Genomic DNA, 26,014 nt, shown 5'->3' with positions numbered 1-26,014 from the left:
TGGATTTATTGTTTGGTTTTGGGTGTTGAGTTGTATAAGTTCTTTATATATTTGGATACTAACCCTTTATCATATGTCATTTGCAAATAATATTTTCCCATTTAGTCAGTTGTCTTCGTTTGTTGATTGTTTCCTTCACTATGAAGAAGCTTTTTATTTTGATGTGGTCCTAAGTTTACTTTTGCTTTTGGTTTCCTTGCCTCAGGGGACCTACCTAGAAAAAGTTGCTATGGTTGATGGCAGAGAAATTACTGCCTGCATTCCTTTCTAGGATTTTTATAGTTTCAGGTCTCACGTTTAGGTCTTTCATCCATTTTGATTTTATTTTTGTGGATGGTGTAAGAAAGTGGTCCGTTTCATTCTTTTGTATGTTGTTGTCCAGTTTTCCCAACACTATCTGTTGAACAGACTGTCTTTTGTCTGTTGCATATTCTTTCCTGCTTTGTTGAAGATTAATTCACCATGTAACTGTGGATTCATTTCGGGCTTTTCTATTCTGTTCCACTGATCTATGTAGTTATTTTTGTGCCAGCACCATACTATTTTGATTACTACAGCTTTGTAATATAACTTGGAAGTCCAAATTGTGATGCCTCCAGCTTTGCTCTTTTTCAAGATTGTTTTGGCTATTTGTGTTCTTCTGTGGTTCCATACAAATTTTAGGATTATGTGTTCTAGTTCTGTAAACAATGCTATTGATATTTGGACAGGAATTGCGTCAAATCTGTAGATTGCTTTGGTATGGATATTTTAACAACATTTGTTCTTCCAACCCATGAGCATGGAAAGTCTTTCTACTTTTGTGACATCTTTCATTTCTTTCATCAGTGTTTTATAGTTTTCAGAGTACAGGTCTTTCACCTCCATGGTTAAGTTTATTTCTAGATATTTTATTATTTTTGGTGCAGTTATAAATGGGATTGTTTTCTTAATTTCTCTTTCTGTGGTTTATTATTAGTGTATAAAAATGCTATGGATTTCTATACAGTGGTTTTGTATCCTGGGACATTACTGCATTCCTTTATCAATTCTAGTAGGTTTTTTTGGTGGAGCCTTTAGGGTTTTCAATATAGTATCACGTCATATGCAAATAGTGAAAGTTTTACTTCTTTCTTACCAATACGGATGCCTTTTATTCCTTTTTCTTGTCTGAATGCTGTGGCTAGGACTTCCAGTATTATGTTGAATACAAGTGAGAGTGGACATCCATGTCTTGTTCTTAACTTTAAGGGAAAATCTCTCAGTTTTTCCCCAATGAGGATGATGTTAGCTCTGGGTTTTTCATATATGGTCTTTGTTATGTTGAAGTATGTTCCCTCTAAATCTACTTTGTGGAGAGTTTTTATCATGAATGGATGTTTTATTATGTCAAATGCTTTTTCTGTGTCTACTGAAATGATCACATGTCTTTAATCCTTTCTCTCATTGATGCAATGTATCATGTTGATTGACTTGTGAATATTGAGGAATCCTTGCATCCTGGAAATAAATCCCACTTGGTGGTGAATTTTTTTTTTTTAATGTATTGTTGGATCTGGTTTGCTAATATTATGTGAGGAATTCTGCAATATCTCATCAGAGATATTGGCCTGTAGTTTTTTTTCTAGTGTCTTTGTTTTTTTGGAGCAAGGTAATGCATGTCTTGTAGAACGAATTTAGAAGTTTTCCTTCCTTTTCTATTTTTTGGAGTAGTTTGAGAAGAACAGGTATTAACTCTTCTTCAAATGCTTGGTAGAATTCTGCAGTGAAGCCATCTGGTCTAGGCTTTTGTTTGCTGGCAATCTTTTTGATTTTATTTCTGGTAATTGGTCTTTTCCAATTTTCCATTTTTTCCTATTCAATTTTGGAAAGTTACAGGTTTCTAGGAATTTATCCATTTCTCCTAAGTTGCCCAATTTGTTGGCATATGATTTTTCAAAATATTCCCACATAATCCTTTGTATTTTTGGTCAGTTATTTCTCCTCTTTCATTTCTGATTTTGAGACCTCTCTCCCTCTCTTTTTGATGAGTCTGGCTAACGGCTTATCAATTTTGTTGATCTTTTCAAAGAACCAGCTTCTGCTTTCGTTGACCTATTCTGCTATTTTTTTTAAGCTTCTACTTCATTTATTTCTGCTCTAATTTTTATTATTTCTTTCTTCGGATTTTTTTTTTGTTGTTGTTGTTCTTTTTAGCTCCTTTAGGTGTAATGTTAGGTTGTTTACTTGAGATCTGTTGTCCTTCCTGAGGTAGGCCTGTATTGCTATAAAGTTTCCTTTTAGAATAGAATTCAAAAATATTGGGGACCACCGTGTTTTCATTTTCATTTGTCTCCATGTATTTTCTGATTTCCTCTTTGACTTCTTGGTTGACTTCATTCATTACTTAGTAGCATGTTATTTAGCTTCCGGGTATTTGTTGTGTTTCCAGATTTTGTCTTGTGGTTCATTTCTAATTTCACAAAAGATGCATGGATTGCCTTTGATCTTCCGGGTATTTGTTGTGTTTCCAGATTTTGTCTTGTGGTTCATTTCTAATTTCACAAAAGATGCATGGATTGCCTTTGATCTTTCTGAATTTGTTGAGACTTGTTTTGTGGCCTAATATGTGATCTATTCTGGAAAATGTTCCATGTGCCCTTGAAAAGAATGTATATTTTGCTGTTTTAAGATGCAATATTTTGCATGTATCTGTTAAATCCACCTGGTCCAGTGTGTCATTCAAAGCCACTGTTTCATTTTGATTTTGTTTGGATGATCTGTGCATTGATGTTAAGTGGGGTGTTAAAGTCCTCTACCATTATTGTATTACTCTCTATTATTTCCTTATGTTTGTTACTAACTGCTTTAAATATTTGGGTGCTCCCATGTTGGATGCATAAATATTTACAACTGTTAGATCTCCTTGCATTGTCCCCTTAATGATCATATAGTATCCTTCTTTGGCTCTTGTTATAGTCTTTGTTTAAAAGTCTATTTTGTCAGATATAAATATTGCTAAATTGGCTTTCTTTTCACACCCATATGCATGATAAATGCTTTTCCATCCCTTCACTTTCAATCTGCATGTGCCTTTAGGTCTGAAATGAGTCTCTTATAGGCAGCATATAGTCTTGTTTTATTTATTCATTCCATCACCTTATGTCTTTTGATTATAGTGGTTAGTTCATTTACATTCAAAGTAATTATTGATAGTATATATTTATTACCATTTTGTTACTTCTTTTATGGCTGTTTTTATAGTTTTTCCCCATTTGTTTCTTCTCTTGCTCTTTTTTCTCAAGATTAGTTGGCTTTCTTTAGTGATATAGTTGGATTCCTTTATTTCTTGCATATTTATTACTTGTTTTTGATTTGTAGTTACCATTCAGCTTGTATGTAACATCTTCTGTACACAGCAGTCTATATTAGGATGATGGTCACTTAAGTTTGAACCCACTCCTTTCCTTTCTTCATTTTAGGTAGATGGTATCATACTTTACATGCTTTCATTTAGTGAGTCCCTTGACTGATTTTTATAGATATACTTATTTCTTTACTATTTCTGTGCTTCCTACTTTCCTTACTCTTGCTTATGGTCTTTCCCTTCCACTTGAAGAGTCTCCTTTAACTTTTCTTGTAGGGCTGGTTTAGTGGTCATGAATTCCTTTTTGTTTGGGAAACTCTTTACTTCTCCTATTCTGAATGATAGCCTTGCTGGATAGAGTATTCTTGGCTGCAGTTTGAATATATCATGCTTCTCCCTTCTGGCCAGCAAAGTTTGTGCTGAAAAATCAGCTAACAGCCTATAGAGTTTCCCTTATATGTAACTGCTTTCTTTTCTCTTGCTGCTTTAAAAATGTTCTCTTTATCACTTTTTAAAACCATTTATATATTTGAGGTGGGGGGGGGCAGAGAGAGAGGGAGAGAGAGAGAGTCCCAAACAGACTCCACACTCAATGCAAAGCCCAATGTGGGGCTTGCTCTCAATACCGTGAGATCATGACCTGAGCTGAAATCCAGAGTTGGATGCTTAACCATGGAGCCACCCAGGCACCCCTCTTTATCACTACCTTTTGCCATCTTAATTACTATGTATCTTGGACTGATTTTGTTGGGGGATCTCTATGCCTCCTGGATTTGGATTTCTGTTTCCTTCCCCAGATTCAGTAAGTTTTCAGTTATTATTTCTTCAAATAAATTTTTTTGCCTCCTTTTCTCCTTATGGGATCCCTATAATGAGAATATTATTATTCTTGATGATGCTGCTGAGTTCCCTAAGCTTATTCTCATTTTGCATAATATTTTTTTTCTCTCATGTGCTCAGCTTGGTCACTTCCCATTACTCTGTCCTCCAAGTTGCTTATTTGTTCTTGTGCTTCTACTACTTATTCCCTCTAGTGTATTTTTAATTTCATTTATTGTGTTCATCTCCGAATGGGTCTTTCATATCTCACTGAGGATCTTACTGATGTCCCTCACTCTTTTCTCAAGTCTAGTGAGTGTATTAATGATTGGTTCTTTGAATTCTCAGGCATATTGCATATCTCCATTTTACTTAGGTCTCTTGTTGTGATTTTGTCCTTTTGTTTCATTTTGGACATAGTCCTCGGTCTCATTTTGTCTTACTATGTCTGCTTCTGTATGTTAGGAAAGACAGCTACATCTTCTGCATTTGAAAGTAATGGCCTTATGAAGAAGAGGTCCAGTAGTGCCCTGCTGTGCAGTGTCCCTAATTCACCAGAACCTGATGCTTCAGGGGTGTCTCCTATGTGTGATGCATGTGCTCTGCTGTTGCAGCTGAGATGCTTTTTTCGTCTAGTGCAGTCATCTGCGATGGCTGTCTTTGTCTTGTTGTGGGCAGAATCTGGTTCCTGTGGTATTAGTGGACTAGTCCTTGTATGCCTTGGGCTCGGGTTGAGTCAGACCAGATGTGTGCTAGAGATACAGTAGCACCAAACTGCTGGGTGTTTTCCCTGTGTTGTCCTGAGAAGGTTCTGTTGGTGGGCAGGACCTGTAGTCAGAGCACTTGTCTGCCTCCGGTCCACTTCTGGGGCCTCCTTTGACTGGTATGTGTGGTTATCTTCCCCTTTTTCCAGGGTAGGAGTCACTTTGGAGTGGTGCTTGCCACCATAGGATCTGCCTGCACACTGCCAAGTCCGTGGCATTGCCTTGCATGGGCTGTTGCCAAGACAGTATTGGAGAGGGCAGATCTCCTAAAGCACAGAGTTGGGGGGCAGTGCCCAGAGTGAAGCTGCCTGAGGAGCTCCATAGATGCAAAGCCCAGGGGTGGGGGATCCACCAGTAAAATCTTAAATTAAAAATTTTAATATTTAGAAGATGATAGTAGGAGACTGTAACTAATACCTCTCTTGATTTCTGTATTGTCAATATGTCAGTAAATCTTGAAGTCAGTCTATGTCTTGATATCCACCGAGATAAAGGATTTCTTTCTTTCTTTCTTCCTTTCTTTCTTTCTTTCTTTCTTTCTTTCTTTCTTTCTTTCTTTCTTTCTTTCTTTCTTTCTTTCTTTCTTTCTAATTTTATTTATTTTGAGAGAGAAAGAGAGAGCAGGAACAGAGGACGGGCAGAATGAGAGAGGGAAAGCCAAGCAGGCTCTGTGTTATCAGCGCAGAGCCCAACAGGGGGTTCAAACTCACAAACTGTGAGATCATGACCTGAGCTGAGATCAAGCGTCAGATGTTTAACTGAGCCACCCAGGTGCCCCATGAAGTAGAGGATTTCTAGTAATACAACCCCTGTGCTTCTGTTTCTGAAAATGAAAATGGAAGAAGCCAGTAGTATTTCTTTCTTTTTTTGTATGATACCCTCGAATATTTATGAAATTATGCTTACTAACAAGTACTTAACAACTCAAGGGTAGGTAGTTAGTATGACTTTCAAAAAACTGATTTTAAAAAATTATAACAGTAATAGAGTTCAAAACAGATTCAGGATAATTCTCAACAAGTGAGTAATAGCAGGTAAATTCCTTAACTTGAGAAAGGGTAACTATCAAAAACTTTTGAGTACACAGTATCACTGCTTCTTATTCAAAGACGTACTAGAGTTCTTATGCAATATAAAGAGAAAAAAACTGAAAAGGACACACAAAATTATCATTATTTTGCAAACAATGTGACAGTTCATATGGAAAATGCAAGAAAAATGTAAGAAAGTCTTAAACTACTGAGACAATTTAATGAAAGAGTTCAAGAAGGTTGCTGGATAATTAAATTCCATTCATAACGGTAACAAAAACTACATAATATCTAGGAATAAATTTTAAAAATGTATAAAATTTTTATAGAGAACACTACAAAACTTTATAACAAAAATAACACCTAAATGAATGGAGATATAAAATTAATAACACCTAATACATACGGCTTAGTGTTTAGCATGTGCCAGACTTTAAGTGCTCTTACATGTATTAACTCATTTAATTCTCACATTTCAGTTTTGCATTATACTTTATCAATGAGAAAACCGAGGCAGAGAATTTACCCAAAATCAGTGCAGGTAGGTAGCAGGTCTGGGATTAGAACCCAGGAGGTCTGGCTCTAGAGTCCATCCTTTTAACCAAGAACCAATCTTTGTATTGTAAAGATATGAATTCTCCTCAAATTAATTCATAAATTCAATGTGACTATAACAAAAAATGCACTAGGCATTTTTTCTTTGAATTAGACAGCAAGCTGATACGAAATTTCAGATGGAAGAGTAGTAAGACAGAATATAACCACATTTTTACAAAAATAGGACAACTCACTCTACCAGGTACCAAGATTTATAAAACTACAGCAAATAAAACAAATGTGGTATGAGTGCAGGCACAGAGAAATTAAAATAGATCAGTGGAACAGAATCTAGAAATATCCAGCCAATACAAACTTACCACATGCCAGAGATGGAATTCATTAGCAATCAATGGGGAACAGTGGAATATCAAATAAATAGGTAATTTTGTTAAAAACATAAATATGCATGTATGTATATGTATCTGTATATATGTTATATATAACTGACCATATAATATTAATAAAAACCAACATATTATTTAATATGTAAGTTATATATTGAATAATTACACACACATACATATAAAATCATATATACTTGTATTTATATAAAATTAGATCCCTACCTCTAAAACATACATGATTATATTTTGGAGATGAATTAAAGACCTAATTGCAAAAATAAAACATTAGAACTATTAGAAATAATACGAAAGTAACTTTATGACTCCAGGATAGGAAAAGATGTACAAATAATTCACAGAAAGCACAAATATGGCAATATATAATTAATTAGCTCTATAACAAAAATTAAGTTTTGTTATCACAAATCTAAAACAGGTAATGGATTTTGCAGGGAGGAGATGTGGTGTATATTATCTGTAATAGATTGGTATCAAGAGGATATTAATACATCTCTCAAATATTTAAGAGTAAGACATTTAACATAATGGAAAATGGGAAAAAGATGAACAAGTAACAGAAAGAAAATCCACAGTCTAATAAATATATGAAAAGATATTCAACTTCAGTAGTATTCAAGAAAATATAAATTAAATAACAAGCTGATGTTTCATTGCCCACTTACTATTATAAAGCGTGATTCACAGAGACCTCTACTAGTAGAAATGTAAATCGATAAAATCATTTTGAGTGCAATTTGGCAAACACTAGTTCAAAACACTCATATGTTATGGCCGACAATGCTGCTTTTAGGTATATATACTACAGAGCTGAAGTCAACAAATTAGGGCCTGTTAGCCATCTGTTTTTGTGAATTAAGTTTTACTGAAGCATAGCCATGCCTATTTGCTTACATACTAACATCTATGGTTGCTACAAAAGCAGAGTTGAGAAGCTGTGACAGAGATCATATGGCCCACAAAGAATGAGATATTTTTTTTATGACCCTTTAAGAAAAAGTTTGCTGACTGTTAACCAAGAGAAACTCTTGCACAACTCTTACAAGATATGAATAAGTATGTTTATCAGAGCTGTTTAAACAGTGAAAAATTACAACCTAAATGGCCATCAACCAGGAAACATACAAACTATATTATCCACACAATTAAAAAAATTATGGTAAAATGGAAGTGTGAGGAACTTTCAGCCTACCAATCCCCAGTCCCTAGAAGTTAGCTCCATTAACAACTTGATGTACATTTCCCCAGCCTTTGTGTACATGTGTATAGGAGAGTAGGGACCACCACCAGTAGGTGGTAGGCACCATTAGCTGCCCAAATATGTAGTAAACAAATAAAAAACAAAATAAATAACCAAACTGTTAACAGAGATAGTTGGAGACTGACAATCTCACAGTCATGAGCAAGAATGGATTTTATTTTGAATTTCCCTAAACTGCTTACCAGTCATTTGTATGTTTTTACTAATCACTTGCATTTTCTTTTCAATAAAATGATTATATCCTCTACCCATTAAAAAAAAAAAAACAGATGTCTTTTTTTTTCTTAGTTTGTAGGAATTCTTGCATTATAGGGATAGTGACTTTTTTCCCCTTTATGTGTTAAAAATATTTTCCCTTAGTTTATCTTCTGCAGAATATTTTAAAATTTTATGAAAAATTACATTTGTTGTCCTGTATTTTCTTCCATTAGTTTTAGGTTTATTTTTCACACTAAGATATTCGATCCATTTGTAATTTTTCTTTTTCTTTTTTTTAAATTTTATTTATTTTTGAGAGAGACAGAGAGAGAGAGACAGAGAGAGAGACAGAGACAGAGAGACAGAGAGACAGAGCATAAGCAGGGAAGGGACAGAGAGAGAGGACAGAATCCAAAGCAGGCTCCAGACTCCCGAGCTGTCAGCACAGAGTCTGACATGGGGCTTAAACCCACGAGCCGTGAGATCATGACCTCAGCCGAAGTCAGATGCTTAACCGAATGAGCCACCCAGGCACTCCCATTTGTAATTTTTCGTATACAAGGTTTGAATTAGGGATCTAATTTAATTTCTCTTCTCCCAAATAAGTTGCTAGTTGCACCTATATATTTACTGAGCTATTTACCATTTCCCCCCAAATTTATGTATTTTTATATCTTATTTATTTTTTAATTCACATCCAAGTTAGTTAGCATATTGTGCTGATTTTAGGAGTAGATTCCAGTGATTCATCCCCTATGTAGAATACCCAGTGCTCATCCCAACAAGTGTCTTCCTTAATGCCCCTTAGCAATTTAGCCCATCCCCCCACCCACAACCCTTCAAGCAACCCTCAGCTGTTCTCTGTATTTAAGAGTCTCTTATGTTTTGTCCCCCTCCTCGTTTTGTATTATTTTTGCTTCCCTTCCCCTATGTTCATCTGTTTTGTATCTTAAATTCCACATGAGTTAAGTGATATGATATTTGTCTTTCTCTGACTAATTTCATTTAGCATAATACCCTCTAATTTCATCCATGTAACTGCAAACCCAAAATTTATGTATTTTTAAGGTACCTGATAAATTCTGAATTTTAATACAATGAAACTTATCAGTTTTTTCTTTTACAAATAGTATTCTATATCTTGCTTAAGAAATCCTTTTTTACCCCTATATTAGAAAGATATTCATATATATTTTCTACTGAAAGGCTTATTTTTAAAGTTTTACTTTAAAAAAAAATTTTTTTTTAATGTTTATTTATTTTTGAGAGAGAGAGAGAGAGGCAGAGCATGAACAGGGGAGGAACAGAGATAGGGAGACACAGAATCAGAAGCAAACTCCAGGCTCTGGGCTGTCAGCACTGAGCCTGATGTAGGGCTCGAACTCACAAACCGTGAGATCATGACCTGAGTCGAAGTCGGACACTTAACTGACTGAGCCACCCAGAAGCCCCTTAAAGTTTTACTTTTGGCATTTAAGATGTTAATTTGAACAGATGGGGGAGGTAGTGAGAGGAAATTAACAAAAGTTATTATATGCATGTATCATAACATAAGTAATATAGATATATTAGTTGAGCCTCTAGCCTCATTGTGAAAATAACAGGTATGGACTACAAAATATATCATGGTACTGGGGCTTAAGTATCTCCTTAGTCTACCACCATACTCTAGCATAAAGCAAATATACATTGTGTTTAGGAAACTACCATATAAAAGATAAAAACTACAGTTTGGGGATGTAAAATGTCTTGTATTAGTGATTTTAAAACCATAAACTTCTTGGAATAAAAAATGTATTTATACCATACATACAAACGTAGGCCCTCCCTTTTGTTGACTATTCCCTTAAATAAAATCTTTAAAATAATGTTTTCCTCCCAGTTTGTTGTAAAAGTTTTCCTTTTTTTGTTTTTCTTTCTTAATGCCCATACTTGCTTTGAAACAGACAAGGCAAACGGTAAGGCCTTGTCAGGGCTTAAAACATTAGTGAGTAATACACTTGTGTAAATACAAAGTGCTAAATTAATGTATGAAAATGCTTGACAAATAGCAAAGCTATTTAATATTCTTTTCTTGACATCAATTGAGGTAGAAATATGGGAATGTTCTCCATCCAACTCATTTCACCTCTCCCTTTGTCCTCTTTCTATATTTCCTTCCTACTTTCTTTAGGTGAGGTCTTCCCTTTTTTGTGTACAACTTAAAGAGCAGTGAAATATTCTGAATGTCATTACACATACTTAGATTACAAGAAGCAAAAATCTCAAAGGGGAAGTGAAGTTAACTATCAGCTACCAGATGACCAGCATCTAACACTTTTTCTGTCTATTCCAAGGCACAGCAGAACAGAATCAGGGAAATGAAATACGGTAGAGGCAGAATCACGTGAACATTGGTTATGATGCGCAGCAGCCATAATAAATTATTATTCTGAAACAGTGCCTAAGTGAAGGTAGACTTATAAATATCTTTAATAATAAAATTTAATCAATGTTAACAGAGCTATAATTCATCACATTCTTAATAGCTCTCCTCTAGCCTGTGCTGTTTTATAATTTAATAGTAAGTTAAATTACCTGTGCTCTTTTCTCCATATCCTGGCAAGTACCTAGTTGTTCTTCCATTGCAACTCTGATTTGCCTTGCTTCATATTCCAATTGTCTTCTGGTCATATCTGTTTGTAAGGAAAACTAAAACCACAAATTAAATTGAAGTGCTAATATCTCATAAGTTTATCAGTAAAAACAAAAAAGCATATTAATGCCTAAAAAGAAAATGAATATCAAATATGTAAGTTACTACATATAACAAGATTATTTTGTTCTTCCAGGAGTCCTAAAATTTGATTATAGGTGCTGGGCTCAGTCTGGGTCCCTGATGTGAAATACTGAGTTTAAAACTTTTACTGCCCTGTAGCCACAAATGGCTTTACTTAAATTGTACTGATTCATTTAAAATATATAACTGGTCCAGTTAGGGTAAGCCTATCTTCAGTTCCCATATTATCCTCTGCACTGAGGGGGTACTACTTTAATTACTAAAAACTAGCATATTAATGTGGGCAACATAGAAAAATCAAGAAACCATCCATCATCCTTAAGTTTGTATCTCAATTTAAGGATTGTTATAAACATGCAGATTAAACAAAGAAACTCTCCCCATTTGCAAAATGAAGAAAATGGGACAAGGAAAAGCTTTTACATAATATAGATAATCACATATTGCAAGACAACACAAACTTTTTGGTAATTCAAAAAAGCAAAGCTGAAAAAAACAAAAAGAAGTTCTTCATACAGGAGGGTGTTAATTCATTAAAAAATCAATTAACCCTATAGTTAAAATCCCGGGCACTAAGATAACTGCTAGACATACAAAAGGATGAAAAGGACAAGGTAATGAAACTTATAAACACATGCCTGGGTGGCTCAGTCAGTTAAATGTCTGACTCCTGATTTCGGCTCACGTCTGATCTCACGGTTTGTGAGATCAAACGCCATGTCAGGCTATGCACTGACAGCTCAGAGCCTGCTTGGGATTCTCTCTCTGCCCCCCTCCTGCTCATGCTCTCTCTCTCTCTCAATCTCTAAGTAAATGAATGTAAAAAAAAAAACCAAACACAACAAGTGGTAACAGCTAAAATATGATTAAATAAAATGATAATGGGCCATGAAGGAAATGAGGAAGAGCTATAGATTTTTTTATGCTCTATATGCCTAGCAAAGAGCTGTGTCACACCTGTGTCTGACTCAGAACGACATTCTGTAGGTCCAAGGATTCCAAACTACTTTGTGAGTTAAGTTAGGGGAACTCTCACCCTTTTCCCTTTCAATAATGCAGAGGACACTCTACGGAGAATGTATGTCTATAGGCATACCCAAGTTATGGGTTGCAACACAGATGAATTAGTCTGTATGTTATTTCTAATTCCCAATGAGCCAGTTCTAACTCCACTTACTTATCCTCCACTTCCCAAAGTGCCCTGCAAAAAATAAAAAGGTAAACATGACAAAGTATGCTGCAATAATGTGGTTTAGATCTGATGTTTTAAAAGCAATGTCTAATATCTTGGTATTTGCAAATGAATGTGTTCTTAACTTGCTTCCCAATATAAATGCAAAAACTGTGAAATTAAAAAAAATATTTATGATATACATGCAGTTTACATTTGCTAATGTTGCCAAATGGTCTATAGTGTCTTATATATGCCAATAAGTAAATGGTTATTTAATAAATATGGGAATAATTTATTTGACAACTCATCTCTGTTTCAGATATTAACCAGTTACTCTCTCAAGTTGTCACATATATCTAAGCACTTTCTTAAACCTGATTACATGTAGACAACTGGACTCTAAATTTTTTTGTTCTAATTACCAAAGTGAATGGAGAGCAATATGCTTAGGTATTTTTTATTTAAGAGTAAAAATCCCACCAAACCTTCCTGAGTTCCTAATCCCTGAATCCAAGAACTGCCCATTAACTGTTCTTTCACTATCTGAGTCTCCTTAACTCCCCAGAAGATGTCAAGGACACTATCAGGAAAAGAGATCCTTTCTCTTCCTCTCAAAATCTTGTATGATTGTTCTAGGAGACAGTGCATTTAAGCTTCTGGTTCCAGCTCCTGCCAGACAATGCCCATGAGGAAACCTGGCTAAGTACATGTTTTGAAAAAAGCATTCCTTCTTCCTTTTTTTAAAATGTTTATTTTTGACAAAGTGAGCGAGTGGGGGAGGGGCAAAAACAGAGGGGGACAGAGGATCCAAAGCAGGCTCTGTACTGACAGCAGAGAGCCTGATGCGGGGCTCAAACTCACGAACCATGAAATCAGGACCTAAGCTGGAGTCAGAGGCTTAACTGACTGAGTCACCCAGGCACCCTGTGTTCCTTCTTTCTACTTTTGCTTTTTCATTTGTTATATTCTCTCAAAAATGTCATTAGAAAATGAAAAATCTAAGCTAAGAGAGAACAATATATTTTTTAAAAATATTTTCTAACGTTTATTTATTTTTGAGAGAGAGAGAGAGATAGACAGAATGAGTGGGGAAGGAGCAGAGAGAGAGGGAGACACAGAATCCAAAGCAGGCTCCAGTCTCTGAGCTGTCAGCACAGAGCCCAACACGGGGCTTGAACTCACGAACTGTGAGATCATGACCTGAGCTGAAGTCCAAGGCTTAACCCTCTGAGCCACCCAGGCGCCCCAAGGACAATATAATTTTAATTAACCTATTTTTTTTTTTTAAAACTGTAAAAAGTATTTATGGGTAACAGTAAAATAGAATTTTGTTTAAGATTATTATTTTTTTTTTTAATTTTTTTTTCAACGTTTATTTATTTTGGGGACACAGAGAGACAGAGCATGAACAGGGGAGGGGCAGAGAGAGAGGGAGACACAGAATCGGAAACAGGCTCCAGGCTCCGAACCATCAGCCCAGAGCCCGACGCGGGGCTCGAACTCACGGACCGCGAGATCGTGACCTGGCTGAAGTCGGACGCTTAACCGACTGCGCCACCCAGGCGCCCCTGTTTAAGATTATTAATGTATTCCAGAACATTCTGAAATACTCTTACATGTGTCATCCCATGAATAAATTAGTTGACATGGCGAGCTTGTGTGGGGAAAGAAAAGCTGACAAGATTAAATTCTTTTTCACATAGTTATATTTGCAAACTAAATTTTAGTACTTGTAAAAAGTCCTAAGATCCTTGCCAACAGCTTTTGTCATTTATAATAACTGGAATAGCAGTCAAATTCTTTTCAAAGACACTTTAATTGCAAAAACTATATGGCATGTACTATGGTTAAAAAAAAATAGATGGTAATAAACAATTCTACAGAGTATGTTTGGTAATTAAACAGACAGAATAAAAAACCAGTTATGCCTAGTTGAATCCTGAGTCCTTTAAAATTCAAACTTAATAGGGGCGCCTGGGTGGCGCAGTCGGTTAAGCGTCCGACTTCAGCCAGGTCACGATCTTGCGGTCCGTGAGTTCGAGCCCCGCGTCGGGCTCTGGGCTGATGGCTCGGAGCCTGGAGCCTGTTTCCGATTCTGTGTCTCCCTCTCTCTCTGCCCCTCCCCCGTTCATGCTCTGTCTCTCTCTGTCCCAAAAATAAATAAAAACGTGGAAGAAAAAAAAAAAATTTAAAATTCAAACTTAATAGATTTTCTTAATTAGGGGCTGAAAACAAATTATTTCCTTGAGCATAATGAAGTTTTATCACCTTTACAAACAAAAATTCATTAACTATTATACATTTGAGTTTAAAGTTAGATAAAACATAGTACAGTTTACAGAAAACTAAAAACGCAGTTATCCTGAATTTTTAATGAGTAACAGGTATTTTTAAAAGATCAAGTTACTAAAGTCTAAAATAAGCTAAGTTACTTACATTTTCAGTTAAAGGAAGACTATCTATTCTTTTAGTGAGATTCTGAAGTTGAGCATAATACCAGTCTTTTTCCTTTTCTTCTTTGTCAAGATCAGCAAGAAGTAATGATCTGTTTTTCAAAAAAAGGGGAAGTTTACAAAATGCTAACAGAATACATAACAGTAACTCTTATCAGCTGTAATTGTAATGTTCTCTATTTAAACTAAAGTACTATTAATGAAGAAGCAGAAAACTTAGTGATTTTAGATTTTTGAAGGTGGGACTTAAAATTTTATAATCATTAAAATTTGAGTATTAAAGTTTTTTACTTTTCCACCTAAATAAGATGTTAAACATCCTAACTAGAATGTTCACATTTCAACCAAAGGCTTTCTTCACATTTAGCATAGTCTAAGAATATGATAGTTTACAGAAAAAAGTACACATATAACAAAACTCAAAGTGAATATAAGAATATAAAGCTTAATAGAGGAGTAAAAAAAAGCAGTAATTATACAAAAAAAAAAACAAATCTAGAGTATAGGAAGCCACTGCACTGGACAGACATGGCTTTCAGCTTCTCAGCAGCCAAAATAATAAGAAATATTTTGTCACTGTGTATTTCTCCAAAGAAGACATACAGATGGCCAACAGACACATGAAACAATGCTCAACATCACTCATCATCAGAGAAATGCAAATCAAAACTACAATGAGATATCACCTCAAACCTATCAAAATGGCTAAAATAAAAAACAAGAAACAACAAGTGTTGGTGAGGAAAAGGAATGCTCATGCACTGTTGGTGGGAACGTAAACTGGTGCAGTCACCCTGGAAAACGGTATGGAGGTTCCTCAAAAAATTAAAAATAGAACTACCCTCCAATCCAGCAATTGCACTACTGGGTATTTACCCAAAGAATATGAAAACACTAATTTGAAAAGATACATGCACCCTGTGTTTAGTGTAGTATTATTTACAATAGCCAAATTATGGAAGCAACTCAAGTGTCCAACGATAGATGAACAGATTAAGAAGAATGGAGAGAAAAAAAAAAAAAACAAAAACAATGGAGTACTACGTGGCAATGAGAAAGAATGAAATATGGCCCTTTGTAGCAACATGGATGGAACTGGAGAGTGTGATGCTAAGTGAAATAAGCCATACAGAGAAAGACAGATACGATATGGTTTCACTCTTATGTGGATCTTGAGAAACTTAACAGAACACCATGGGGGAGGGGAAGGAAAAAAAAAAAAGAGGTTAGAGTGGAAGAGAGCCAAAGCATAAGAGACTCTTAAAAACTGTGAACAAACTGAGGGTTGATGGGGGGTGGGAGGGAGGGGATGGTGGGTGATGGGTATTGAGGAGGGCACCTTTTGGGATGAGCACTGGGTATTGTATGGAAACCAATTTAATAATAAACTTTATATTGAAAAAAAAGAAGAATGGAGATGTGTGTGTGTGTGTGTGTGTGTGTGTGTGTATAGACACATATATATACACACACATACATACTATGGATTACTCAGCCATAAAAAAGAATGAAATCTTGCCATTCACAATGACACGGATAGATCTAGAGAGTATAATGCTAAGTGAAATAAGTCAGTCAAAAAAGACAAACACATACCACATGATTTCACTCATGTGGAATTTATGGAACAAAAATGAACAAAGCAAAAAGAGGCAAACCAAAAAACAGACTCTTAACTAGAGAGAACAAACTGATGATTACCAGAGAGGAGGTTGGGGGGGGGGGAATGGGTGAAATACATGAAGGGTGATTTAAGAGTACACCTATCATGATGAGCACTGAGTAATGTACAGAACTGTTGAATCACTATTGTACACCTGAAAGTAACATAACACTATATGTTAACTGTATTAGAATTAAAAAAAATTAGTTGCAGAAACTTAATAACAAAAAAAAGAAATATATTGTTACTGTACAACAATAATAAGTTATTCTCAGAGAAACTTTTTCTTTGTTTGGAATTTGAAGAATTTGTTATGTAATTCCTGGGCAACCCAATCAATGTCTTCAATAACAATATCAAGATACTCTATATCTGATCATTATAAACATAAATGCAAAATAAGAGTGTTAATTTGGGATAAAACTCAGTAGGTACAAAAAGTCTGTGATTTCCTATCATGTGGCTCTTTCCCAAAGTGACCTCTATTATCATTTCCTGGTGTATATTTCCCAGAGATACTCCATAAAAATGTAAGAATCTATGTGTACACTTACATGTACATTTAAAAATTTTTTTTAATGTTTTATTTTTATGTTTTGAGACAGAGAGAGACACAGCATGAACGGGGGAGGGTCAGAGAGAGGGAGACACAGAATCTGAAGCAGGCTCCAGGCTCTGAGCTGTCAGCACAGAGCCCGACACGGGGCTCAATCGAACTCACAGACCATGAGAAGCTGAACCAAAGTCAGAAGCTCAACCAACTGAGCCACCCAGGCACCCCACATGTACATTTTTAAACATGAACAGTAGCATGTTATTCTATGTATTATCCTATTAACCTTTTTTTCACTTAAAAATCTATCTTGGGAGATCATTCTATGTCAGAACATAAAAAGGTCCTACATCTTTTTTGCTAGCTGCAGAGTATTGATGAATCTATACTGGGATACCCTGTAACTAGTTTTGTTTTAGAAGGAACATAGGGCCTTTCAAAATTTTTGCTATTATAAACAATGCTGCACTGAATATCCTTATATATAACCCCATTTCACAAATGTGCAAGCATGTATTTAAGATAAATTCCTAGGGTATGTAAAATTTTAACTTACTGTTCTTATTACATTGTTATACCAACTTATACCCCTACCACTTTCACTTGATAATGTTTTATCAATCTTTATTTTTGCATATCCAGTTTTTTTAATGGTATATCAACTACAGTTTTAATTTGATTTCTCTTAGTAAGGTTAAGCACTTTTTCTTTATTTTTTTAATGTTTTTATTTTTATTTTTGAGAGAGAGAGACAGAGACAGAGACAGGGGCAGAGAGAAAGGGAGACACAGAGTCCAAAGCAGGCTCTAGGCTCTGAGCAGTGAACTTGTGAATGGCCAAAATCATGACCTGAGGCGAAGTTGGATGCTTAGCTGACTGAGCCACGCAGTTGCCCCAGGATAAGCAATTATTCAATTTGAAAACCATTTGTATTTCCTTGCCTGTAACTTTTTCTTACTTATTTATAGGACCTCATCCATATTAAGAATGATTGTACTTTGTCAGTTATATGGGTTGTAAATGTATTTTCTCTGTTTATCACTGGTCTTTAAACTTTGTTTATAATGCTTTTGCCATGTAGCAAATTTTGAATTTTTTTTGTAGTCAAATTTGTGGATATTTTCTATTATGGCTTCTGGGGTTTGCTCATTTACAGAGATGATCTCCACTTTAAAACTGTTACTTTAAAATTCGGTTTGATTATATTGTTTTGCAAAATATATATACATGTGAATGTGAAAGGTTCTATTCTTGCTAAAATTCCCTTTCCATTACTGAGAAACAATTTAAAAAATAAGAAATATGCCTTCATTTTTGATGTGGCAAGCTTAGTAGTGAGGGAATCCATGGAAAGACAGTAAGCCCCTGCTTACGATTGTAGCAATGTGGGGGGAGGTGCAGACTAATGAGAATCTACCTCATCCCTCCCATTTCTGACGACAGAAGCAGGAGAAAGCACAGGAGAAAACCTAAACTCCTTTCACAAGCTGGCATAAAGATGAGATCTGATTTTATTTTTCAGTGTTTCCTGGTGAGAACCCACAGGACCTACCAGGACTTAGAGGTCATGAAGAGAGAGACAGATGGTGATGCTGCTATTTCCTCTGATTACTCTCCAATAAATGGGCTCATCATTAAGTAACAGCTGGATGTTAAAAGTGCTTAAATTGATAGGCCAATGTTAGTGATGACGGTGGAGGGGAGGCTAGGGAGAAGAGGGATAAGCTGTTATTGTTAAGGTTAAGGTCAAACTGTGATAAAATGCTCTGAGGAAGCCACGCTCACAATGTCTTGAGCCAAAATGTTAACAAGTGGTTAAATGATAGTGGTTGACAACACTGTTTAAGGCTCAGAACTAAAACTAGGTCTAGACCCAGAGACAGATAGCTCTTTAGGTTTGGGCTTATTTAGTGATTATTAACAATTTTCTTTAAAAAGTAAATCTTGTGCCTTCTTAGTCTTCTAACTTAGGGTCATCTAAAAGAGCATGGCACGTATATATTAGGTATTTAATAAATATTTGTTAAATGAGTGAATAGCTAACATGATGATAGCCTACATTTATTGAATGTTCTAAGGACCAGACACAGTTCTAAATATTTTTTAATTTCTTTTTTTTTAAGTTTATTTAGTGTGTGTGTGTGTGTGTGTGTGTGAGAGAGAGAGAGAGAGAGAGAGAGAGAGAGAGGCAGAGAGAGAGAGAGAGAGAGAGAGAGAGAGAGAGAGAGAGATGGGGTGGGGGAAGAGAATCCCAAGCAGGCTCCACACGCCAACACAAAGCATGATATGGGGCTTGAATTCATGAACCACAAGATCATGACCTGAACTGAAAGCAAGAGTCAGACGCTCAACCGAGCCACCCAGAAGCCCTATTTTTAATTTCTTTTTCTCAAAAGTTTATTTATTTTGAGAGAGAGAGCAATTATTTTTTAAATCTAGTTTAACCCTCACAATACCCTTTGAGGTAGTTATTCTTAGGCTCACTCCTCAGATTGGAAAACTGAGGTTCAAAAAGATTACAGAGCTGTGTAGCTGGGTTTGAGTCCTGGCTTGACTACTTTCTAGCACTTATCTTGGGCAATAAAGAAAACAAGAAAAAAAGAGAGAAAGAGAGTGAATCTATGATTTAAGAGAGAGAAAGAAAGAATAAAAAAGAGAAAGGAGAAAGTCATCAAAGAAATCACGTAACAGAATTTTCGAAAGTTGGAGGAAATATATTTCTGGATCAAAAGGGCACAGTGATTATCCAGCATAATGAATGAAGAAAACATGTATACTGAGGCATTCTAAAAGCTTCAAAAGCGGGGAAAATGGCTACCTACAAAGGAATGAGAATCAGATTGGTATTAAATTTCTCATCAATGACACTGATAATGAAGAAGGAAAATGAGTTTGACCTTAGACCTATCTGAACTAGCAAATGAGTGTGACAGCAAAATAAAGATTCTGTCATACAATCAAGGACTCAATTTTTACCTCCCTCCAACACAGTGAGAACCAAGAGGGCACAAGATAAATCAGAACTACACACACACTCTCTTCTCTCTCTCTCTGCTAATAAACTCAGGGCTTTATCTATGTGATGCAAAGTTAGTTCCTAGGAAAGATGGTATGCTCACAAATCCTCTGTTTCTTAATAGAGTTCAAAGGGGACAGAGATGGAAGATGGTAGATGCTTGTTATTCACAACAGTGTTGAAATATTCCTGGCTCGAGGTAAGAAGCAGAGACTCATGTAAACTCAAGATGAAAGAAAGCTTAACACTATTTCTGGTCCAGAAGATTAACCTATTTTTACAGATGGACACACCTAAAACCAGAGAGAGAGCAGCAAAAGGTCTTTTGCCTTTCAGTTAGATATGCTGGACATTTTTACACTAACAATCACTTTTTACAACTCTGCAAGGTAGAACCATGTTCCTCTTTTACAGGAGAAAACAATACCAAATTTAATGACATGATCGAGATGGCAGAGCTAATATGTAATGTTTATACATTTTAATATTTCTTCAAGTTTAATAGAATTTTTAGGAATATAAAAATAAATATTTATGCATTAAGGAATTTATAACCTTTTACAAAACATTTGAAAAAGTTCTTGGTGGGTGATAGATATTCTGGTATTTGGTGACAGATATTCTGGTATTTGTAGTGAGATGATTTTAACTTCAGTAAGAGAAGAAGTTAACACATTAGCTATGAGAAACCAGACTCATAATATATGTCAAGTAATGTTTTTTAAGACACTGAAACCGATAAATTAAGAAGCGTTTCAGGGGCACCTGGGTGGCTCAGGAGGTTAACGGTCCAACTCCTGATTTCGGCTCAGGTCATGATCTCACAGTTCTTGCATTCGAGCTCTGTGTCCTGCTTGGAATTCTCTCTCTTTCTCCACCCCCACCCCCCAATCTCCTTCCCTCCTCTCTCTGTCCCTCCCCAACCTGTGTGCCCCCATGCAATCACTCTCTCCCTCAAAATAAATAAACAAAAAAATAAAGGAATGTTTCATTTGTGGCCACTTGTAATAGGCCATCCCTAATGGAAAGTTACCTTATACTGGCTCTGGAGTTATTGAATTTATTTCAAAAGGAACCAAGAAATTCAATTAAAAATCAGTTTCATATTTTAACTTGATGTAACTATTATGATCATCTATACAGGGCACTTGAAGCATTTAAGTAACAAAGTACAAACCTTAGAGTCCCAGGAATTGCCTCTGTTACATTTTCAGATTTAATTTTGCCTCTTTACATTTTTAGATTTAATATAAGTATGATCAGTAACATACTATTTTTGAATTAATAAATGCAAATGCTCTCTTAAGTGTTAGTGATCATCTGCCATACATGCTTCGTAAATTCCTATCTTGTATTTACAAAATGACAAAATAATGGAAAAAATTGAACATTCAAGTTTACTATTTAATGAAGAAAAGTTACCTTTCTTTCTCAAGTTCTTCTAAATAACCAGTATTTTCTCTGCTTCCATTTACAAACCCTCTTTTTGGAAACGAACCCATAGGAACAGGACTGCACTCTCCTGAACGACTAGATACAGATCCTTCGCGGCTTCCATAAGAACGGAGGGACATTTTTGAGCGTAGTTTCACTCCAGGGAAATTACTGCTATCTAAATTAAGTTCTAAATAAAAGAGAGACAAGTTTTTATATAACAATTGCTTTAAAGTGGCTAAAATATTGCTAATGCAATTAAATAAAATATTAGGTTCATGTTTTAGTCCTCAAATTTTAACCCATAATATAATTGCATATACATTATATTACATAATGCCTGTAGGAGTAGCAAATTTATGCAGGGAACAGAGAAAATCCTTATCACAAACGCTGATGCTCATAGATATTCGCTGACTGCTAGTTCCAGATATAAATGCAATATGTACAAGTATCAAGTCTTAAAAAAAAAAAAAGTGTTCACTGCAACTCTAAATTTGTAACAGAGGAAGGCACAAATACACATGACTGAATAAACAATTATTAAGAAACTGAATGACTAAACTTTCCCTCCAAAGTCAGCTTGAATCAGGGGGAAAAGGAGTGTGTTAAAGGAAAACCAGACAAAGTATCTTTCCTCAGATTCCTGCTAAATAATAATATATTTTAGGACCCAAAGGTAATTTCTCAGCCAAGTTTCAATTATCATTAAGCACTTTACCTGTTTTGGTATTTGAATTTTTAAGCAACAAAATGAGAAAGATATTCTTTTAAAATTCTACTAAAAATGGCATATAATCAGCTTCTATATGTGACAAGACAAAGCATTTCTATCCTGGATGGAACACAGAAGGGCATTTATTCCTTCAAGTAAGGAAATAAGCCCAGTCTGTCCCATACAGCTTACTAAAGGCCTATTTAGTGACTGGCATAATAGAAATGAGCTTTAAAAAGAGCTGAAAAATAATCAAATAAGAAATCTAAAATAATTTATTCAAAGCCAGTTAAATGTCTAACTGAAGGAATGACAAAGAGCCATTTTATGTATTTGTATTTTAACAACTAACCCTAATAGATAAGGCTGTTATACCAAGAAAACTGAAACCAACGCTCAAGGGAAGCTGTATTTGGATATACACACCTAAAGTTGACAACTGGAACTTAAAAATTATTTTAAAATACTTAAAAAAATCTACCTTTGAGACGCTCTAATAAATCAATCTGTCCAGAAGAAGCCATAGCTTCATCTTCAATACTTCCTTGTAGCTGTTTAAGTACTTCCTGTAAAAAAGAACACAATATATTAACATGACAAAATTCTAAATAATTTCTTGAAGATATGCTTCTAAGTTTCCTGGCGTTTAGGTAGGCTAGGGAAAAAAGTTATTTCAGACCAATGTGAAAATGTATCTTAAGCTGTAAAGCACTCTACATATATTACCTATTATTAATTATGAATAATAAATTATATCTCAATAACAACAGTGATATTTGGAGTGATAACGGAGATTATGGGGAGTCTCTATGCAAGATACTATATGGAACAGTTAAGATACATTATCTCTAACTTTTAAAACAATACAAGGTGAATTATTTTCATTTTTCGGATGGGTCAAGCAAGACTCAAAAGTCCTGCCCAAGCTGCAAAAGCTAGTTATATGTTTAGAATCCATGTCTCTGAAGCCTGCAACATGACCATGAAAAACACCAAATTAACAATTATAATATGCTGTCTTAACATCCTAACAAATATTCAAGTTTCTATATACCGTATTTAAATATATTCTAGCATACTAATTTACATTCACCCAATAATGAAATGACTATATTCTTGCTTACTGCCTCCTGACTTTTGAAGCAATTTCTTTCCCATCTAAGTTCTTCTCTTGATAAATTTTCCTCAAAGAATGCTGGAAACTGTCATTTTCTACCAATTTTTTCTGCATGTTCCTTAATAATTTATATTGTATTTTTCATATTCCGGGGCATTCCATTCAAGTTCCCAGCAAAGTCTTGTTGACCAATTAGGTTTCCAAACACAGGACAATGTTCTTGAACATGTATGACCTTGTAACTATGGGCAATATTCTCCAAAATGAAAATGATCCATAAACAGAGTGGAAATCTGTCAAAAAGTGAATGCAGCAAAAACAACTTTACTGGTTTACCTTGACAGTGACATTATCAACATTAAAAAAAGAATCCCTATGTTAACAAGAAATAGCCTGTGGACTTACAATCTGACCTTCAAATAACAGACCACATTGGTGGTTGAAAGGAACATGGAGGTGATAGATACTCACGTTCAAATTATTAAGGCCAAAATGTATCACATCTGTGGGACAGGAACAAATGTGTATAGTGATGTGATACTTGAATGAATACTCTAAAATGTCTGCTATAAACTTCAGGACACCATCCCTTCCATAAGGTTTGAGAACTATCATTCTAGGCTATCTGTGTTTCTCAGGATCCCGATTCTCCTTCCATCCAGGGCTACTACTTGTAGTGCTTCAAATGGCCCTTTAATAAGTATTTCTTATACTCCCCAGCCTCACAATTCAACAACTATCCTTCTGCAGGTAACTTCAAATCATATGTCTCTAATCAATTGCAAACTTCAGATTCACTTTCCCAATTTGACTGATAGACACCTTATATCTGGATGATATATATGTCCAGAACTATCATTTTGTGCTACTACAACCTGTTCTCTGCCTTGTATCCTCTTAATTAAATGTAAACGGCCTTTTCTTCCTTTTAGGCTTAGTCCTTAACATCATCTCCTTCACATCACCAATCGGTTATCAAATTCTGTCTTCAACCTCTAGTATCTCTTAGAACCATCTCTTTTCTATTCTTACTGTCATTATCCTGGTTATTAACCCCCCCAAAACTATTAAATAATCTCCTATGTAGTCCTACCATGCATAGAACTATCAGACTAAGCCTTTTTTTTTTTTTTTTTTTAATTCTTATTTATTTTTGAGACAGAGAGAGACAGAGCATGAACGGGGGAGGGTCAGAGAGAGGGAGACACAGAATCCGAAACAGGCTCCAGGCTCTGAGCTGTCAGCACAGAGCCCGACGCGGGGCTCGAACTCACGGAGTGTGAGATCGTGACCTGAGCCGAAGTCGGCCACTCAACCGACTGAGCCACCCAGGCGCCCCCAGACTGAGCCTTTTATTTGTTTAAAAAAATTTTTTTTTCAACGTTTATTTATTTTTGGGACAGAGAGAGACAGAGCATGAACGGGGGAGGGGCAGAGAGAGAGGGAGACACAGAATCGGAAACAGGCTCCAGGCTCTGAGCCATCAGCCCAGAGCCCGACGCGGGGCTCAAACTCCCGGACCGCGAGATCGTGACCTGGCTGAAGTCGGGCGCTTAACCGACTGTGCCACCCAGGCGCCCCAGACTGAGCCTTTTAAAGCATAGTTCTGATCAGGCCTCCATACAAGATTCTTCTCCACAGTCTACAGGTGTGGGTGAAATTTCAGTATGGATCAGAATCACCTGATAAGCGTATTGCACCACAGACTGCTCATTCAGTAAGCCTGGGATACAGGCTGTAAATCCTCATTTTCAACAAGTTCCCAGGTGATGCTGATGCTGAAAACAATTATCATGATGTTAACAGTGGTATTCTAAGAAGCTGGAATTACAAGCAATTTTTTCATTTTTTTTTGTTTTGTAATTTTTAAACAATGAGTATTAAAAAAATACTGTTTTTAGAAAAGGTATAAAGATGAAAAAGTCCAAAAACAACAACTAAAAGAAATCCTTGGCATATCATAGGACATATGCCTAACTTTTCAAAATTAAAAATAATAAGCAAAAAACTTAAAATCAAAACCAAATTACAAGGCCATGTAAACTTGGATATCCAACAATAAAAATTAATTAAACTTATGGCAATTAGCCATATAATGGAATACTATGCAACTACAGTAACATTAAAACTATTGATATGAAAAGACTATGATGATACACAAAATTAAAAACAATTTTTTAAAAATTCATTTTTGAGAGAGACAGAGTGTGAGCGGGGGAGGGGCAGAGAGCAAGGGAGAAACTGAATCCAAAGCAGGCTCTAAGCTCTGAGCTGTCAGCAAAGAACTCGACATGGGGCTTGAACCCAAAAACCGCAAGATCATGACCCGAGCCGAAGTGGGACACTTAACCAACTGAGCCACTCAGGTGCCCCAGTACATACAATTTTTAAGAAGCATGCTGCAAAATATAATCCCATCAAATGCATGCCTGCATATAATGTGCAGAGAGAAAAATCTATACACTGTCAAAGGTTATCTGATTTAAAAAAGAATTTTTAATGGGTGATTTTGATATCTTTTTACTGGTCTCTATTTCTTAATTTTTAAAAATATTGAATACGCACAATTTGTAACAAGAGCTTTTTCAAAAAGTTTCTGTACATATGGTTAGAAATCTATTGAGGGGCACCTGGGTGGCTTAGTTGGTTAAGCGTCTGACCAGCTCAGGTCATGAACTCACAGTTCGTGAGTTCAAGTCCACACCAGGCTCTGTACTGACAGCACAGAGCCTGCTTCCAAGCTTCTGTCT

The 26,014-nt window shown here is 35.6% G+C and overlaps 1 protein-coding gene across 12 annotated transcripts in view; it reads right to left on the bottom strand.

Annotated features, from left to right (window-relative positions):
- The window catches only part of APC (APC regulator of WNT signaling pathway), a 147,510-nt gene that overhangs the window by 43,824 nt on the left and 77,672 nt on the right, over window positions 1–26,014 (bottom strand). For all 12 annotated transcript variants that reach the window (XM_045500836.1, XM_045500850.1, XM_045500818.1 and 9 more), the window contains exons 2-5: window positions 22,629–22,713; window positions 21,421–21,622; window positions 14,750–14,858; window positions 10,938–11,051 (exon numbers count right to left, since the gene is read on the bottom strand). In XM_045500836.1, coding sequence (XP_045356792.1) covers window positions 10,938–11,051; window positions 14,750–14,858; window positions 21,421–21,622; window positions 22,629–22,713 — 510 coding nt within the window. The remainder of the gene's footprint in view (window positions 1–10,937; window positions 11,052–14,749; window positions 14,859–21,420; window positions 21,623–22,628; window positions 22,714–26,014) is intronic.

This window comes from Leopardus geoffroyi, chromosome A1 (assembly GCF_018350155.1).
Source record: "Leopardus geoffroyi isolate Oge1 chromosome A1, O.geoffroyi_Oge1_pat1.0, whole genome shotgun sequence".
Classification (NCBI taxonomy): Eukaryota; Metazoa; Chordata; class Mammalia; order Carnivora; family Felidae; genus Leopardus; species Leopardus geoffroyi.
Note: the sequence above shows the minus strand (reverse complement) of the source record. Positions and strands in the feature narration are given on the sequence as shown.